General features: G+C 39.2%; 2 protein-coding genes across 2 annotated transcripts in view; one reads left to right on the top strand and one right to left on the bottom strand.

Moving 5' to 3' along the window:
• Positions 1-438: 438 nt before the first annotated feature.
• On the bottom strand, positions 439-14,362 carry frk (fyn-related Src family tyrosine kinase). Its single transcript, XM_077711489.1, has 8 exons — positions 13,752-14,362; positions 10,030-10,151; positions 7,298-7,464; positions 7,027-7,195; positions 4,589-4,747; positions 3,149-3,330; positions 1,684-1,843; positions 439-1,605 (listed from the first exon to the last, which is right to left on the bottom strand). The coding sequence occupies exons 1-8, from the start codon at positions 14,126-14,128 to the stop codon at positions 1,397-1,399; spliced, it is 1,545 nt and encodes a 514-aa protein (XP_077567615.1). The 5' UTR covers positions 14,129-14,362; the 3' UTR covers positions 439-1,396.
• A 2,755-nt stretch (positions 14,363-17,117) lies between these two features.
• Positions 17,118-20,501, top strand: part of lama4 (laminin, alpha 4) — a 41,966-nt gene continuing 38,582 nt past the window's right edge. The window contains exon 1 of the mRNA XM_077711560.1: positions 17,118-17,567. Coding sequence (XP_077567686.1) covers positions 17,469-17,567 — 99 coding nt within the window. The 5' untranslated portion in view covers positions 17,118-17,468. The remainder of the gene's footprint in view (positions 17,568-20,501) is intronic.

The raw sequence follows: 20,501 nt of genomic DNA, 5'->3' as shown, positions 1-20,501 counted from the left end.
TATGATGTCTAGATTCGGAAAATAAGATGACCCCCACTTTTTTGTCTTACTGTAATGTAAAAAACATCGTCCTGTAATCGGGCCGATACGCTATATCACAGGAGGCTGGCTCCTTAAATACTAGATTTTAGAGCAAATAGGTGTGATCACCTCTGCCCGTATAATTGAACATGGTGTTCATTAGCAACAATCCACGACGAGACAAGTCCAACAGCAATACTGCTACGATTGAGGGGGTTGCTCACAATCGCTCTTCAAGGTCTTACTATCATTGCCCAAATGATTATTACAGCCCCCCAAAAGAATGCAGTCCCCTATACCTATATCAGCTATTTTGTAAACATGCCAACAAATTATACTTATATTTTTGCACACACACTTGCTGCAATAATTCTGATCCCATTCAGTCTCTATATAGAGCAGACCTAAACTATAAACACAGGTTATTCATTCCTTTTATTCATTTTCTGGTCAACTTTTCCACACAAGGGTTACAGTGGTGCACGCGCTTATTCCAGCCAACCATGGGAACTAGGCCTGAATTGACGGCCAGCACAAGGAGATGAACAACCATTCATGCTCGCACTCATACCTAGGGGAAATTTAAAGTGTTCAACCTGCCTAACATGTATGTTTTTGGGATGGAGTACCTGGAGAAATCGTGTGGAAGCCTTTAGTAAAGCTACTTAGAGCTTTTATTAGTCAACATAAAATAGTAATCACTGATTACTTGTATGATTAATTTATTCTGATAAAGTTAGCTTTTGTTTAAGTACACAAAAACATATTTGTTGGTCAAAATCATATAGTACGTATAATCAATATATGTATAATCAAATCATACAACTGAGAAAACATTTTCAACAAAAGCTGAACAATTAAGCTTACGAATATATCAAACGAATTACACCAATTTATCACCATATACAAATAAAATCCCAAATCGAATGTTCACATGATTTCAAATTATGTGGAGGTTAAAAGTCCCAAGAACTCTTGAGTTAGAGCAGCTTTTAGATATAACAACATAAAACCTATTTATGTATTTCGCTGAGGTAAAATGTTGTCTGATTTACTTCATTGTTATATCTTGTCATAAAGGACAGCAGGTTTCAAGCAGAAACAATGTGCACAAAAGGAGAATGGCATGTAAAACTGGTTGATCAAGATACTTAAAGACTATAGTCATTACTTCTTTTCTGAAAGCAGCATTTGAGCCCATTCAGTTGGGAAAATGCAAATCCAGCACTACAGCGACAGTTTCTTAACAGTCGTTTTTCAAAAAGTCAATCATTGTTCTAAACGTGGATTATCAAAATGTATGTCAAATGCTTGTATGGTTTCAAGTGGATTATGTTTTATATTTTAATTGAGTTGCCTTTGCTTGCTTAGAGTGCTAACATTGGGCAGCGTCATCATAGGATGTAGCATTCAACTCAAAGAACTCCTCCAACTTCCACTGCAATGTCTCAAATGTGGGACGGTCATGTTCATTCTCTTTCCAGCAGTCCATCATAATTCCATACAAGATTTGAGGGCACTTGTGGGGACATGGGATTCTGTAGCCTTGGGGTACTTGTTGAACAACCTGGTAGTTAGTCATGTCTGAGACAAAAACAAGGACAAAATGTTTGTGCTAAATAGAGGGGAAAAAATGAAAAACTATATATCTATATATCTTACCTGGATACGGCATTTTGCCGAATGTCATTATTTCATATAAAAGAATACCAAATGACCAGACATCTGATTTAATTGTGAAAATGTTGTTGTGGATGGCCTCGGGAGCAGTCCATTTAACTGGGAATTTGGTCCCTTCTCTTGCCTCATACACGTTTTCATTCTGGACAGAAAAGACAGATTTGATTCAAAACATATGTTACCAATGTTTTCTCTAATTTTTCATATGTCCGGGCATACACACAAGTTCCCTCAGTACACCGAGGACCACTGCGAGCAACATCAGAAGTGCTTGCTATGGCCACACATCAATATCAGTCCTTCCATCAGTGGGTGCATTTCTACTATCCATAAATGATCTAATCATCATACTGTCAGGCCCCAGACGAGACTGGTGGCTGGTTGCGCCTGTCATCCAATCACAGGCCCAGCCCCTAATGACTCGAGCGCTTCCCAGAGTTATTAGCCAGCGAGGAGTATTTGAAGTCACCAGGAACATGACCACACCGCTGGATCGTCTTATCAGTTCACTGTTATATGTACACTTTCGCATTTAGTCCTTGCCTGCCTTATTGATCTACTACCTCTTGTTTGCTCCCAGGATCTCGACCACGCTCTGCCCCACCACCACGGACAACGACTTCGCCTTCGACCAACGACTCATGCACGCCACCCTCTTGTGCTTGCCCGTCTCTTGGACGATTCAAATAAAGATTCCAAAAGACCAGACTCGGAGCCCTCGCCTGCTTTGGGGTTCTCCATCCCCGATCGTAACACATACAAATTAATAATATATATCCATAAATAAAATGTCTCAACAAATTTCTCTAGCATATGCACAAATATGACTTTAAGTTTACATTATTGTTCCCTTCTGTCCTTCTCACGTCTCATTGTCATTCAAATGACTTTTCTGCTGAATGGGTTGATTGAGGTAGTCTTGCTTACAATTACCGTATTTACTCGCATAGAAGCTGCTTTTGTCGGACGAAAAAATGGTGATGCGAGTTATCCAAAACAGCAGAATGCCAAATTACGAGTCCGTAACTATCACTTATTTAGGTCTTTTGACAAGTTAACACACCTTATGGAGAAGCACTACCAATTTTGACATGCAGTTTCTGGGTATGATGAGTAGGCTTTTGTTGTTGATGATGACGACAGGGCCTATGTCCGATTATTATTATTATATTTATGTTTGACGTTAGTACAATTGCAGTTTGTTTGTCGTCTATTCTACCACCTGTGTCTATGTGTAGGTTTAACCTCATTCAGCACTACAAGTATAGAGTATATATGTACAGAATATGTATAGAGTGCCCACAACCTTCCATTTATTTTCACACCGCGCTGCCACTCAAAAACCCCAAGCAAGTACTCAGGGGCATACGAGGAGGCTACCCAAAAGCAAGGCGAAGTACGGATCATTCTTTATACGGCATACACTCATCATACATGTGAGACATACCTGAAAGACCCTGGCGAGACCAAAGTCTGCCACCTTGCAGATGTTGTTCTCTCCTACCAATACATTCCTGGCAGCAAGATCTCGGTGAATATAGTTATGCAACTCCAGAAAAGCCATACCAGATGCCACCTGAGCAGCCATCTCAATCTGGTCTGAGAGGTGGAGTTTGACACCCTTGTCCTCTAAGAATATTTAAAGCAATAAAATAAGTTTGGTCATTTTGTGAATGTAAATGTGTTTATAAAAACCAAGGCAACAGAAAAATGTACAGTTGTAATCAAAGATTTACATACACGTGTGTACCTTCTGGAGAAACGTTCTGTGGTCAGACGAAACAAAAATCGAGCTGTTTGGCCACAATGCCCAGCAATATGTTTGGAGAAGAAAAGGGGAGGCCTTTAACCCCAAGTACACCATGCTTACAGTCAAGCACGGTGGTGATAGTATTAGTATTATGCTTGGGCTGTTTTGCTGCCAATTGAACTGGTGCTTTACAAAGAGTAAATGGGATAATGAAGGAGTATTACCTCCAAATTATTCAAGATAACCTTAAGTCATCAGCCCGAAGATTGGGTCTTGGGCGCAGTTGGGTGTTCCAAGAGGACAATGACCCCCCCCCCCCAAATAAATAAATAAATAAATATATATATATATATATATATATATATATATATATATATATATATATATATATATATATATATATATATATATATATATATATATATATATATATATATATATATATATATATATATATATATATATATATATATATATATATATATATATATATATATATATATATATATATATATATATATATATATATATATATATATATATATATATATATATATATATATATATATATATATAGTGACAACTATTTGAGCATTATGAACCATTGAAATTGAGATACTTTGACATTAGAAGCAATGGCTGCCACAACATCTTAAACTTCTAGTAAGAAATTTGTAATCTCTGTATTCAGAAAGCATCAGCATCAAGATACTTATTTCTTTTTGCAAAAGGAGTAATTTTACATGTTGCACTTATAAACACAGGCATATTAACTTGCTTATGATATTGACCCAAATAATGTGGTTTTGATTGATGCAGTATCTCAGAAATACCACGTGTGATGATTTTTCTGAAGATTTTCCTTCCAAAGTAACATTTGTACTCCCAATTAAACCCATGAATATGGAGGTGAAAATTGGGGATCGGGGGTGGCTTATATGTGAGCAATTGTAAAATTCAAGAATCTAAAGGCAATTTTAAGAATGCGTCTTATACGCGTGGGCGGCTTATATTCGAGTAAATTCGTTACACGCATTTTCAAAAGACAATAAAATAACGGCATAATTTCAATACAATTATGTTATAGAATGATAAAAAACACACTGCGATGAAAATATAATAAGTGGAAGCATTTACTTTGAAGGTATTCCAACAAGCTGCCATTCTTCATCAGTTCTGTAATAATATATATGGGCTCCTCCAGGGTGCAGACAGCATAAAGTTGGATTAATTTGGTATGCCTTAGTCTCTTCATGATTTGAGCCTCTCTTAGAAAGTCTTGGGCATCCATAGTACCTTGCAAAGATAAACCAAAATATTAACAAATTAAAGTTCATAACCGTTAAGTGCCAAGGAAATAGGTCCCAGATTATAAACGTCATTTAAAAGTTGATAATCTGTAATGGTTTATCTATCCATATGTCCATCCATCAAGCCACCCACTTCCCCTTGGCTATGTGGGCCAAACTGTTTTTATTATTTTTTTATTTAGATGAGACCACCATCCCCGCCTATCTGCCGAGGCACCGTCCCCAATGTCCAGGCAATGAGGGTCTGTGTGCCTTTTGGCCATTCTCTTTTTTAAAAAAAATTCTGGAAAACAAAAATGATAAATGTGCTCATTTCTGTATGCGAGTCAACAAAACGCAAGAAACAAATTCACTGCCGTTTCCTGAATAAAAGTTTGTTCATACCAATATCAGTATTCATATTGAACAGAAGACAAAAAACTAAAAACGACTAATATTTGTTTTTCACCAAGTTTGCCAATACAACGAGCCATGACACAGATGACCTCCTTAATTTGTCTTGTAGCCTCCTGGTGCTAATATTAATTAGCGGAGGTACTCCGCATCATTGAAAAAGGGCTTTGGGTGGCTATGTCGATTTAACTGTGAAAATGAAACGAGATGATCATGGTGCAGATCCATAATAGTAATACAGTAATCCCTCAAATATCGCAGCTAATGTAGACCAAAAACTTTTTGCACTTATACAAAATACAAGTACAGTGTTCCCTCGGTTATCGCGACCGGGGCCCCCCGTAATAGCTGCATTTCCGCGAAGTAGGCGTGCCCCTTCAAAAATGCTTAAAGAAACGTATAACACGTGCACAAAAGCACCACCAAGCAGAAACATCATAGTAGTCCAGATGGAGGATCTTCTGCAGTTTTTTTGCACGTAAGAAACATCGTTATTGGGAGTTGTGAACATTGTTTTTTTTTGGGCGGTGAAGATGCGCCTATAAACAGCCATGACGTCATCAATGCGGTTCCTGAACTCTCACCATGTTATTGACCATTTCTTTGGCCTTTTTTTGATGCAATTACTAATTCTTATTGAATATTTTGTTTCCACCTCTTGTAAAATGATGTAATTTATAATTTTAACTTAATATCTTTAATTTTTATATATTTTTTTTTCCTGAAAAAAATCTGCGAAGCTCTGAGTCCGCGGTAGCTGAAGCGCGAAGTAGCGAGGGAACACTGTACTACATAAGTGCAATTATCAAGAAGTGCATAAAATAATATGTTGATATACAAGTGTCCCAACAGGAAAATTCTGAGAAAATGTATGTTTTGATGTGAGACAAATCTGAGATAGGAGCATACAAGATGGTCCCTGATGGTGAGTATGAGGACAGCATTGCTCTCTCTTTCTCGCCGCATCTGCCTTGCGTAGATATCTACGGGGAGCGGCCATACATGTTGATTTTTTTATGTTTTTTTTGTGTTAATCACTGAAGAGTTAAGGGAAAAACAATTAGACCAAAGCAAGCCGGTGCAATTAGGGGTAGTGAGAAGAAAAAGTGTATGATAGCAATTGATTTAAGCACAAAATAATATAAAAACATGAGTTGTGTATGCGTGACTGAGCTTGCTGGGGAGTACCTCAACATTATGCACCATTCCCAAGCAAAAGGATCCTATAAAGGGTACCAAGCCTTCCAAAGAACTAGAAACTATTTCCAAGTTGCGCACTGACATTAATAACAATATAAGGAGGCTTCGTTTAATAAAAATAAAACAAATTAAAAAGATAAACAGTTGGCAGGAGATAGCGTGACCAAGTCAATAATCTGCAAAAAAAAAGCCTGTGGAATATGCTTGAACTTGAAAGCAAAGTAAGAAACTAAAAAAGAGAGTCTTGGATACCAGCTGAACCCTTCAAAGTGAGTTTTGGCTGGTTCGATAATTTAAAAAAAACGAACTGCGATGCACTTGGTTCTGCGGCACAGAGAAGCAGGAAGTTCCGACTCAAGAGCCGCGGTGGAATACATTAACCAAGTTCTTCATCCTCATTCTCGTCATGTCCGCTGCCTCTTCTTCCGTACTGCCCAATGGGGTAATTTCAACGAGGTCTTCAGCCCTGATTTCCACCATTTTCAGCATGAATTTTGACATTTTAATGAATGTTTTTTAAATACTTAATATAAAAAATGTGATGTACTGAAGCTGCAAAGTGATGAAGGGTGAAAGTTATACCAAAATTGTGATAATCATGAGATGATAATTGTACCATTTGATTGAATTCTGTGATAAAAAACATGCAGGTATTGACATAGCCCTCCATACCAGGTTTGAGAGTCTTCACTGCAACTGCCGTGGTGTCATTCCATATGCCTTCATAAACTTCTCCAAACTGACCTGCTCCCAGTTTATGGAGGAGCTTGATGGAATTTCGGTCAATCTCCCATTGGTCCACAGTGTTATATGATAAGCCATTAGTTTGTGGAGCCTCAATCTGCACAAACAGGAAGGGTAAGAGATGTGTATGCAGTGGGACATTTTTCTGAGAATGAAAGAACTAATGTGTCTAAAACATGGTAGGACCAAAAATTCTTACTTTCTTGCATGGCTCTACCAGACGCACACAGAGCCCATCCGCTTGTGTCGAGTAGTGATGCACTAACTTCTTCAATGTTTCGAAAACTTTGGTCCTTGAGACATAGTAGAAACCAAGATCTGTTTTTTTTAATTTGTAATGCTTCACCTTCTTCTCATTGTCCAACACTGAAAAAAAAACAAAAAGCAATTAAATATACAAATGTATCTCTCGTTACAAATGCTTCTACACACTATTTTTTAAGGTTATGAAGCCCATTAAAATGCAAATTGCTCTTCTAATATACGAAACCAAGAATCAAGTTACAAAATACCCCAAATATAAATAAATTATCTGAATCCGTTATTTCTTGTGAAATTGTCACAGTAGCATTGCATCCTACTTGACATTCCCCCTACACTTGGCAGGCCTCCCATAGGCTGTCTAACTGTCCAGCGTTAATTTTCAGAACCACTTTATCCTCTCTAGGGTCACAGGGGGTGCTGGAGCCTACCCAAGCAGACTTCTGGCCAAAGGCGGGGGACACAGATTCTTATTACCTGAATCAATCACTTGAATTTAATCGGTTTTCCTGATGGTGAAGTAGCCTTGAGGATCCTTGAACTGCTCCATGCCAGTGACAGTTGTATGAATATCTACTTCGCACGCCAAGTTCAATGACCAAACATTTACCCATCAAGTTGTAAAGTCGGCAAGCAAGTCAAAGGGAGGGGAGGTTATACGTCGATAAATACAATCACGGCGTAAAAGAAACAAAGGCCAGGACGAAAACCACACTGCTCCTCCTGGATCTGAGATTCGACGTCCTGCTGGACCCTCCTCTCCAGTACCCCAGAATACACCCTCCGGTCCCCATTTTTAAAAAGAGGTTTTCTAATCCAGAGGCACTGTCCCCGATGTCCACACGATGTTGCAGAGGCGTGTCAACCAAGACAGCCCCACACCATCCGGATTCTTTCGAAACTCCAGGCAGATCTCATCCTCCCAAAGGAACTTGCTATCAAGGAGCTTTTTAACCACCTTGGTGTCTTTAATCCCAGAGATAAGAGGGTCCGCCCCAAAGTCCCCCTCTGCTAGCTCATGGAAAGAAATGTCAGTGGACTTGAGGTCTTCAAAGTATTCGGCCCACCGATTCACAACACCCGAAGTCGAGGTCAGCAGGGCCCCATCCCCAATATACACTGTGTTGATCGTGACCAAAATTTCCCTGCCTCTTCTTGGACATGGGAGAAACTCTGTCGGAGCTGGGAATTATAACTCCTTCTGACGGGGACTCCGGCAGGTGTTCCTAGCAGACTCTCACAAAACGTTTGGGTCTCCTGGGCCGCGCGGGCATCCGTCCCCACCATCAGAGACAACCCACCACCTGGTGGTGATTGGTTGACAGCTCCGCCCAGCTCCGCCCAACGTGTATGCCCACACCCGCTCAGCGCCTCTCACCACGAGCAAATCCAGAGTGGAAGTGTGCAACCTCCCTCGAGAGGTGGCATATATGTGAGCATTTCTCAACCACATGCTGTAGCTCAGGCTATTTCCCAAACAGAGAGGTGACATTCCACTTCCCAAGAGCCAGTTTCTGCAGCCGGGGATCAGACCGCCAAGGATCCCTCCTTTGGCTGCCGCTCAACTGTGGACGCACCTGACCCTTTTGGCCACTTTCACAGGTGGTGAGCCCATGATTAAGGGAACCCACGTCGTTTCATCAGGCTGTGCCCGGCAGGGCTCCATGGGTGTAAGCCCGGCCACCAGGCGTTCGCCATCGCGCCCCTCCTGGCCTGGCTCCAGAGTGGTGACCCACGTCAAGCCAAGGGGAGACGTTGTCCAAAAATGTTGCTCATCATAAAAGGTCTTTTGAGTCATGCTTTGTCTGGTCCCTCACCTCAGACCAGTTTGCAATGGGTGACCCTACCACGGACACAAGGCCACAGACAAATTGCTCCATGGATCACTGGGACACAAAAAACACACCACCACCATGACTCGTCGGGGGATACAGGACGTATTATGGAGGATTTTTAAACTTGGATCGTGTTTTCATATATTAGAATGCTCATTTGCACTTAAAATATTTCGTACCCTGAAAAAGGTGTATTTACAGGCATTTGCAAGTAGAGGTACCACTGTATAAACTTACACATATGCCCCAGCAACCATCGCAGGGCCCACCAATTTCTGGTCTTACTTTAATTTTATATGCATTTGATGGATATCGCATACACCACAGGTGTCAAAGTAGCGGTCCACATCATTTTATGTGGCCCGAGAAAGTATATAATGAATGCCGACTTTCTGTTTTAGGATCAAATTCCAATAATTCTAGGTGTATATTTTATTTCCTAATTTTCCCCTTTTTTAAATCAATAATTGCAATTTTGTAATCCAATTTTATGTTTTTAGTACAAAAAGCATTTTGTAAAATCTAAAAGATAATTATACACAAATATTTTCTGTTTACCATTTTAATAATGAACATGAAAAAATAGATTTTGTTTCCTTTTGAAATGAAAAAAAAAGCTCAATAAACATAATTTTATATCTATTAAAAATGTGTTAATGCGGCTCTTGGCATACACCATACCAATACATAAAAAGGTGCACAAAATGGGAAACTTTGTTTATATCCATACAGCCCATCCCCTTAAAATGCAATGCAGAGGTGGACTTTCAAATAAATGTACAGTAATGGACAAATTTAGGCTAAAAATGGATAAAACAGATGCAGTATTTTTTACCTGAAAGGGAGAGCTCCCCTTTCTGGCTTTCACAGTTCCTGATTAGGAAAGCTCCATTCTTGTTCTTTCCTGTTAGCAGCATCTTCTCTGCATCCAGCCTTTTTGTCTCCGGAAAATACCAACTACGAATAAAAGCAAATGTCTCATCTCTCATCTCATATTCTGAACCGCTTTATCCTCATTAGGGTCTATCCCAGCTGGCTACGGGCCTGAGGCGGGGGAGACCCTGAATCAGTGACCAGCCGATTGCAGGGCACAAGGAGACAAACAACCATTCACGCTCACAGCCATACCTAGGGCCAATTAAGAGTGTCCAAGCAGCCTACCATGCATGTTTTTGGAATGCTGGAGGAAACCGGAGTGCCCAGAGGGAACTCACGCAGGCCTGGAGAGAACATGCAAACTTCAGACAGGTGGACGTGGCCTGGATTTTAACCCGGGACCCCAGAGCTATGGGTACTCGGACATTTGTTTGCCGGACATTTGTTTGCCGGACATTTGTTTGCCGGACGTTTGGGAACCGGACGTTTGGTCGCCCGGGCTTTTGGTCGCCGGACGTTAGGTCCCCGTTGGCCGCCGGTCTTTTGGTCGCCAGTCAAATGGGAGTTTACTGTTGAAAACAGCTCTCAAAAGATATTCAAGAGAGTTTAATATCTAAATATCTACTGTTGATTCATGAGTTTAATATCTAAGTACTGTTTAATATCTAAGTACTGTTTAATATCTAAGTACTGTTGAAACCATCTCTCAAAATGAACTTGCAATGTTGAAATACTTTAGAATCTAAAGTATTTCAACATTGCAAGTTCTCCCAGAGAGACAGTGAATCCAAACGTCCGGGCGACCAAACGTCCGGGCGACCAAATGTCCGGCGACAAATCGTCCGGCGACAAATCGTCCGGCGCCCAAAAGACCGGCGACCAAACGTCCGGTCACGGAGCTATGAGGCCGACGCGCTAACCACTTTATCCACAGGGTCGAATAAAAACAAATACAGAAAGTATTTATCATGCATATTGAGTCAGGCAAAATAAAAATGGTGTAAGATATTTGATCGATACTCCGGTTTCTTCCTACATTCCAAAACATGCATGGTAGGTGAGAGTGAATGCTTGTTTATATCCTTGTGCCCTGCGATTGGCTGGCCACCAATTCGGGGCGTCCCCAGCCTCTGGCCCGAAATCAGCTGGGATACCCAACAGATAGACTACAGCACCCTCCGAGACACTAGTGAGGATAAAGGGCTTCAGAAAATGAGATGAGATGCGACAAGACAAGATGTATTGAACACATTTAATGCAATATGTTGCAATTCACCTCAAGCAAGAAAACATGCAGTCATTTCGACGTATTTTTGCCACTACACATTTTGGCATTTTAGTAATTTTATTGAAAAGCTTTTACTGCAAAACAGCATATATAAAACAGGAGAATGCTTGCTGGTTTGGATTTAAATCGATTTGATTGTTCATTAATCAAATGATATTTTGGTATATCCCTGAAAACAGAAAAATGAGCTTTTCTTGTAGCTTCTCAAATTCGAGACTGAAGCTACAATGTAATGGCGGTGGATTCTTTTTCCAGTCATATACATATGTACGTACGCAATATTTTGTACAAAAAACTCCCAACACATCAACAAGGGCTGGCTCTAGAGTTGACAGTGTAGTTCCCTTCAAAAAGAGTGCACTCAGCAAAAGCACCTTCTCCGTCTGTGCCGCACGTACAGAACTAAATACCAATTAATATTCGTGAAGTTCCGTCTCTGCACCTCTTTCCCAATCATCCTTAAGTCTGGCTGTTAGACGAACAAAATTGTGATCGCAATGCTGTCTAAAACTGTGCTACTTACAGTTGTGGTCAAAAGTTTACATCGACTTGTGAAGAACATAATGTCATGGCTCTTTTGAGTTTCCAGATATTTCTACAACTCGGAGAGTGATTGGAACAGATACTTCTTTGTCACAATAAACATTCATGAAGTTTGGTTCTTTTATGACTTTGTTATGGGTTAACAGAAAAAGTGATCAAATCTGCTGGGTCAAAAATATACATACAGCAACACAAATTAGCAATTTTGGTGACTTAGAAAGTTGTGTGAGTGAAATGAGCTTCATATCATGGCCTATTTAATTCTTGTGAGTGATTATTAGTGACTACAGCTGGTGACTTCTCTGAGGCCATTTGAATAGGGCTCATTGGACCCACAAACGCTAAATTTTCCTCGTGAATGCAGACACTGCGACTTGGATAATGGTCATGAAAGTATTGCAGCTGTCAATACATAATGGTAGAGATAATTATCCCAATTGATATTGTTTAGCGCCTGTGTTAAATTCGGGATCTCCCTTTTTGGTACTCTTCCCTGTCAGATTAATAAATTCTTTGGCTTTGGACAAATGGCTCTTGCTGGAGTTCTCATATGGGAATGAACACACGGGGAAGTTAACAGGTGATTTTAAAATACAGGGTTTCAAGATCTATCATTCAGTAAATCATGTCGTATGTGTTACGACATTTTTTCCATTTATCTAATGAAGAATCTTATACAATCAAATCACACAGCACACAGTTGGCAAATTACTAGGTCAAAGACACTTTTTTTTATCCATCCAATACATAAAACTGTGTGAAGGGAAATGAAACTCCATGTAAGGTCAGATACCCCTGTCACATTAGAACCTAGTTTATTAGATTTGACATCACTGAGCCGCAATCGGGTGCCATTTTAATGGTTTAACATAAAAAAACTAGATAGACAATTCGCAGTTAGGAACCGAATTTTGTCTTTTTGAGTCGGCATCAAAAGCTTTTGTTTTGGCATCATTTTAACATTCAGTTTTATTCATCAGCATTTTACCTGTTTTGGAGGAAAATTATTAAAATTAGCTGTTGTATTATAAAAGAGTTTAAATTTAGCATTCAAATTTTTCTAAAATTACACGAATACACACATTGTCCTGTGTATAACTCGAAGAGAAAAAAGTTGAATGGGCTCATTTGTCCAGATAAAATAAACATAGTCTAATATTTCTTCTTGTAGGTTCCATGTTTTTTAAACTCATGGTGCACAATAGGAGTTGAAAGACCAGTCAAAATAAAATAAAAATAAAATTCTTATTATTTTTCGTTTCAAACTAACAATCCTGATTTGTTGAGAGACATAGAACATGACATCACATTCCTTCATTGTCTAAAAGTATTTTGATATGTAAACAAAACTGGATAAACCTGTACATTCACTGTATCGTCATGCTTTACCAAAATTCTTAAAGTGAGCAAAGTTTATTTTTTCTCAAGTTGTAAACCCTTAAATCTACTTTTACATTAGACGTTATAACCATGGCATGACAAAAATGCAACCCGGCACTTATAAAGATGACATAATCAATGGAATTTGACGTAAAATGTGTTCTTATTTAACAGCATAAATGAATATAAGATGTAAACTAAATAACGCTGCGGTGAGGATCATCCAATAGACTGTCATACTAAAGCGTAAAATAATAATTTCTGACTATTATTATGGCTACTTTGTCTGACATTTCTTTTGAAATAGGTTGACAGGGAATTCTTGTTATATTAGTTATTAGTTTATACGTGTTAATGGTAGGGACATAGTGAAATATATGAGTGATGTGATACAATTAACACCAAATTACAGAACAAAAATTGACCCGGGATTACAAATCTAGAAATAACGAATAATCATTATTACTCACGGTTCTGCGTCGATACTTTCCACAGGCGCCACATAATTTGCGGGGATGTAACCCTTTTTGGACGTTGAAATTCCAGTGTGCGCTTTTGCGAGCCACCAGTCTCCTCCATTTTTATTCAAAGCTTCCAAAATGTCACCTGCATTGAAGCTTAAATCCTCCTCAGTTCGCGCAGAGTAATCATAAAGTGCGACCAAACGATTCTCGACATTGTTGTCTGGGCTCATCGAGGTCGGCTGACTTTTGCGGCCAGTTTCTGGCTTTTCAAAAACGACCTCATCTTTTTTCGGATTAATTTTTGTAGTTCTTCTTGAGTTTGCCTTTTCAAAACACGTGAGAACTCTCTCCCAACAACCTGAAAACGTCGTTTTAAAATCCATGGTTTCAGTCAATCAAAGAAACAGTTCATTTTGAGAATTTTGTCCAGTCGGGTTATCTCCGCATATGAATTCAATTTTCTGAATTCAGGAGGAAATTGTTTTTTTTTGTTTTGTTTTTGTTTTGTAGACTCGTTGAAAAGCCCACGATCACTACTTCTAAAATCAAAAGTGACAAATCATCTGCACCTGACGAAGCCTGACTGCGGCCAAGTGAGCTGCCTTTCTCTTTACATAGTCAAGTCAGCCGCGCTACATTTTCGGTTTCTCTCTTCTTTCAGGTTTTACGGCAAAGAGGGAGGACGCGCGCATGAACAGAGAAAAAAAGAAGAAGACGACGTCACCCCTGAATCCCAGTCGAGCGCTTCGGGCAGTGGATTTCTACTCCCTCTCGAATTGCAATTTAATTTCAATAAAAATATGCTTTATTGACAAATAAACATGACTCTTTATTAATTAAAGCTATGCTATTGTTTTTTTTCAGTACTATGGAAGAAATCCCGACGATGACCCCACCACGTAGATCCAGCACAGCGTAATTCATTTAAAGCAGTGACTCCTTAGCCTATAACCGGTAAGAATTCTGTGTGGGGTCAATGGTAAGCAACTACGGCTATGGAGCCACTGTCTAAATAATAGTCTTTAGCACTTTCATGTGTGTAGAAGCAATTAGTCTACATGAAAGTAACACCTACAAGTGTTAGTACTGTGTGAGTAGAAACAGCTATAAGCAAAGTCAACTCAATTTGGGAATTGAAATTTGGCAATATTTTCAATAATTCTTAACAAGTATTCACAATATTTGGCAGTTATTTATTTTATAAGTCGTAAACTTCCCACCAAATTTGATGAAGATCAGATTGACAGTTAAAAAAAATCCTGTTCACCCAATTAGCATGCAATTGATAGATTTTAACATGAGGTGACTATTATTTAACACTGAGAGAATAGGGGATTTTCTAAACCATTCAACCAATCTTATTGAAATTTGATGTCTGATGGGTAACCAATAAGTATTCCCAAGTTCACCTTTCAATAAAGAAGGCATCTGAGATCATATCCTTTTATTCTCGCAAGAAGAGAATCCATCCACACACGCCTCCGGTCGGATGATTCTGAAGAACTCGATGTCTGTTTTGCCAATATATTCATAAGATTTGACAATATGCATCACAGAAGTCTAAACATTATTTAGAGTCTCAAAACAATTTCTCTCAGTTCTCAAAACTATTGTAGGTCTGTCGAATCTTCCCAAGAGTTTCGATGTGAACCATCCTGGAAAGCCACGCTTCCAAAAAAACAAATCCACAGTTCCCAAGAGCTTGTTGTGAACCATAGCCTCCAGAAGTCCAGGTGTGAAGGAATAGTGACCTCCAAAGGTGTTTTGGTTAACTCCGGAGCGAGCATTTCTTTTGCAGGAGATGTATTAAAATTCGTTGTATTAATGTCACATTTATAATAACCCAACATTCCCAATAAGCAAAGCGTTCATATATGTACTGTTTAATATCCAAAATAAGGCAAAGCATTCTTCATTGCAAGCACATATATATAATGATTATATTTCTAGCAAATTTATAATAATGATAAACCTAACAATGTTTTATTGCAAACAGTCATTCTGATTACGATTTTCTAAGGCTGCACACTTTGTCGCACTTCTCAAGGTGCCTTCAGCCTGTGAGAATGCAGATTTGGTGTTCCCCTGCATGGAATACCCACTGACATTTTCTCAGACCAGGGTCCTCAATTCACCTCCCATGTCTGGTTTGCTTTCTGCTCACCACTGGACATATCTGTGAGCCTCTCATCTGGATATCAACCTCAAACAAGTGGTCAGTTTGAGCGCACTTTGTTGCACCACCCAGGCCCACCCAGCCACCTAGAGCGACCAGCTGCCTTTGATCGAATACGCCCCCAATTCGCACCCTAATGCCCGATCCAATCGGTTCCCATTCGAAAGTTCCCTTGAATATCATTCTCCCTTGTTTCCGTCCCTGGAGGCAGAGATTGCTGTGCCGTTCGTCCTGCCACATCTTACCAAGTTCGGACGGGTCTGGGACTAAGCCCGTGCTGCGCTACAAAGCTCCTCCATGTGTACTCAAAGACAAGCAAATCGCCACCTCGTCCCAGCACCGACATAAGTTGTCGGCCAGAAGGTAAGGCTATCCTCCTGAGACTTCCCCCTTAGTACCGAGTCCTGGAAGCTGTTCCCGCAATTCAGCGGTCCTTACGAGATTGAATGTGTGGTGAACCCATACGCTGTGCGCCTCAAGCTTCCAACTTTGATGTTTCCTAGGTCAAACAGGTCGAGATGAGCCCGTTGAAATATGAGCATAACCTTGTCACTAGACCGTTTTAATCAGTTAATTGTTAAGTACCTTCTCGCTTTCATCTTGCCTGATCTACAACCTCCGGTTTTTACCCTAGGACCATGACCACGATTACGACCACGGTCTCTACCACGCACCATGTAACTTTGCTTTGGATCCCTCTACAGACCTCTCGGCTATCGACCTCCACGCTACGCAGGACAACTCCTCTCACCTTCTCCTCTCGCCTTCACCTGTACCTTCGCCTGGACCTACACGACGGACACTCATAATAATCAGAAAGCTCTACATCTGGCTGGTGTGTTTCCCTGCTTCGGGACCCTCCACCCACAACCGTAACAGTAACGCCGGCACATTCCTACTTCAGTCGCCTGATTGGCCTGACAAAAAAGCAGTCTGATGGGGATGATGGCACAGATTTTCAAGCTTCAGACTGTGTCAGTGTTAGGTTGAAAATACTCGTAAAGATTCCTGCAAACTAGCCTGCACAGTCTTTTAGTACGCGCCAAGTCAGGCCTTGTTACTTTCCGTATGTTGATCCCCCCCCTTGACGTGTAAGGCCATTTATCTTGTTCAGGGTTTCGGCCTGCTTGAGCCTAAACTATTTAAACACTGGGAGTTTTTTGGAAGTGTTCCTTATATCTAAAGTATGAGGTATGTGCTTGTTTTTGATAACATTGCAGCGACAGTGCAATGGCAAATTTTAAATCTTCTTTTGCTCTTCCCTGTCCAAGCTTTCCATCTGCATGTGATTTAGACACACTCAGGCTGTGGGGGAGGGCAGTTTCAACATGTGACAAGAAATAGAGCTGGCAGTAGAGGAGAGAGTGGGAGGAAGTTCACACAACTTTGTTTATTGTACTCAGAATGGGCCAGTACCAAGCAGACTGACAAATAAAGACATTAGAGCAGTGAAGAGGGGAGTATCAAGAGCTACACAGAGATTGTCTCGCCTTCTGGCTGTACTGACAGAGGCAGATAGGAAAGAGAACACAAAGCAAAGCCAGAATATGACGACTATGCGATACCTCTGCGTTTTCGGTATTCTCTCTGGGATTGCCTGTTTATCTTCTGCCATCAAAATCGGATCAGGACAACAGACATTGCAAGTAAGAAATCTTGTGTTATATGTTCTTCTATGTCCTAGCCTGGTTTGACTTTCTGACTTTTGAAACCCCCTTTTGCCATTTGTCGGCTGTGCGTTGCCAAACTTATTAATGTGATGTTTTTTTCAGGTTAATTGCCTTGTTTTCGAGATCGCGTCATTGTTCACCCTTGAGATCTATTATATATGAGCATTTCATTTATGTAGATTTGATATTTTCTTGTTACTCCCTCCTCTATTTGAAGATGACTATGCCCCACCCCGACATAGGGAAGGCAAAATACAGAGTTTACTCTTTTCCCATTTTTATCATAAAATATTACTCAGTATCATATTCAGGCCAATCCTGATATTAGTTTGACATATATTTTTCTGAAAGTTTTAATTTGAATGTTAACCCCATGTTAGTCATGGTGAATGAATGGCTAAATACATTTTTTTGCACACAAATTCAAATTGTGTCATTGCATCCACTGACAGAGGTATTTTGTCTATATAAGTATACACATAATTACCATATTTTTGGATTATAAACAGCACTTAAATATTTCTATTTTGTTCAATTGTATTGAAATTTGAGACTTCAAAAACAGTTTCTTTTTTGTTGACTCATACTGTGTATATTCTGTACCAAGTGTTGACTTTTGTTTGGAATTATTAGTATTGTTAACAGAGTATAACGTGTAAACGATTTTACAAATCAAAAAGTTTCAAAAGATAATGGAGAAGAAAAAATTCAATTTCCTCGCATTCCACATGTCTCCTAGTCTTCTGGGTGAACAGTTCACTTCCAAAGACATACCATGGGCAGTTAGTATGACTTTCTCATGACCCCACATTTTTTTCCATTTTAAGGACGTCTCAGCGGATTTACAAGACTAAATTAGGTTTATGACCTGCTGCAAATTTCACAGGATTCAACTCCATATGTTTATCAAGATTGTCATTCAAACATGATGATTTAAATAGAACACTTTATCCTGAAATATGTACATGCACATGTTAGTTGTACAGATATTATGAACATTCATGCAACTAAACAGAGATTATGTTATCTTTATAAAACAAAAAGAATGAGTCAATTGTGGAAATAAAACATGTTTTTGTGTTTAATTCCATTTTGACTGTGGCTTGAGGAAATACCAAAGCCAAATTAAGACAACACAAAGGCTGTTTAGGAATTTGAACAATTGAAAGACTTGTGATTTGATGAATGTCATCTTTGTCTATAAAGAGAATAGTGGGAAGGACACTCAGATTTCAAATATTATATACGTCGTTACTGACTCCGCTCACAATGCCCAATCTTTTACAAAAACCCAAATGCAGCAAAATGAGAATGTTGTTAAAAATTAATAAAAATATCGTACAACAATTTGTTAGTTTTTCAAACATTAATCAGTTGAAGACAAAGTATAATTTTTTTCAAACTGAAAATATTTTTTGTCCCTGAAAGAAAAAAATAAAAATTTGAATTTGATTCCTGTACCATATTCCCTGCTGGGACAGGGAAGTTAACTAATGGGGATTTGTGGCATGCATTAACCCCTAACAGAGTACCACAATGTATTTACATGTTTAGTTTGGTTTTCTATATGTATAAGACTATTTTCCTACAGCACAGCATTTCCAAATGAACGTTAATTTTTCATCTGAGAATAGATAATAGAATCCCGAGTGAATTTACAATTTTTTGGGAAGTTCTGGTACGTTTCCAATGTAACTTAAATTCTAGTTTTGGCTCATGTTGGAGATAAGTTGAACATCTGTTGCATCGCTCATGAGCATTCAACCCTCTTCCCATGCATTCTTTAAGATGTAAGCACTGCAGCTGTTTCACACGTCATACTGTGGTCAGAGAGCCAAAGTCTGAGCCAGATGGACTATAGAAATGCTAAACAAGAGATACTCTATTCCAAACATGACTCATGGTTAGTTTAGATTTGGACAGTTTTTTGGAAACTTTCTCATTCAAGAACGTCAAAGTTCTCGAAAAATTGGTGAAACTATTTGCAGCTCAAAATTTGTAGTAATGCAATTAATTTATACATGTATTAACCTTCTTTAATAAACATAAAATCACAATTTTCACCTACATATTCATGTTTTTTATAGGGAGTACAAATGTGTTACTTTGAAGGGAAAATCTTAAGAAAAATCATCACGCATGGTATTTATGAGATACTGTATCAATCGAAAGGTTCGTCTGTTGGATTGCATATTTCGAAAGGGTGTTGGCTGCATGTGGACAAATTCAAATAGTCATTTAAGCAGTACAAGCACAAGTGTGTCTGAATCTTTGTATGGATTGATAGCAATAGATACACATTACGCTGGTATCAAAGCTGATATTTTATTGATCAAAAGCAAGATCTTGGAGAACTATTAGGATGTGCTGACGTGGTACACACTACGAACACATGTATCAAGGCTACTCGCATCTGGCCAGTCTAAGCACATTTAACTACTGGTAAAAGGTAAGATGGGGGCGCTCTGAGCGAGCAATGCCAAGCACAAGAGAATGAGTTTATTCCCATTTTATGCAAGATACGTTTTTTTCTTCTTCTTGAATTTCATTCATATACGTCATTTTTTTGCGTCTTATTTGTTTATTTTTTCTCTATTTTGAAATAAATGACCGTACTGGCCCCATTGTCTTGGATTATGGCATTTTGTCTTTGTCACCTTGAAGTTTTGTGCATGTCAAGTCTAATTTGTAAATATATAAGCTGTACCCTTGATTCAGTCATAATTTTGTTTGTTACAAATACGGCCTATATGTGAGAAAATCAGGTAAGTCACTTGAATACGAAGAGGAGAAAATATGACAAATGTACCACTTGGCTTTACTGTTATTTTGGTGAGAGACTGGGCAGACTGCTATGTATGCTATGCCAAAAAGGGCTGCCAGCGGATAATACAAAAACCCAAATACATT

This window comes from Stigmatopora nigra, unplaced genomic scaffold (assembly GCF_051989575.1).
Source record: "Stigmatopora nigra isolate UIUO_SnigA unplaced genomic scaffold, RoL_Snig_1.1 HiC_scaffold_26, whole genome shotgun sequence".
NCBI classification, from domain to species: Eukaryota; Metazoa; Chordata; class Actinopteri; order Syngnathiformes; family Syngnathidae; genus Stigmatopora; species Stigmatopora nigra.
Note: the sequence above shows the minus strand (reverse complement) of the source record. Positions and strands in the feature narration are given on the sequence as shown.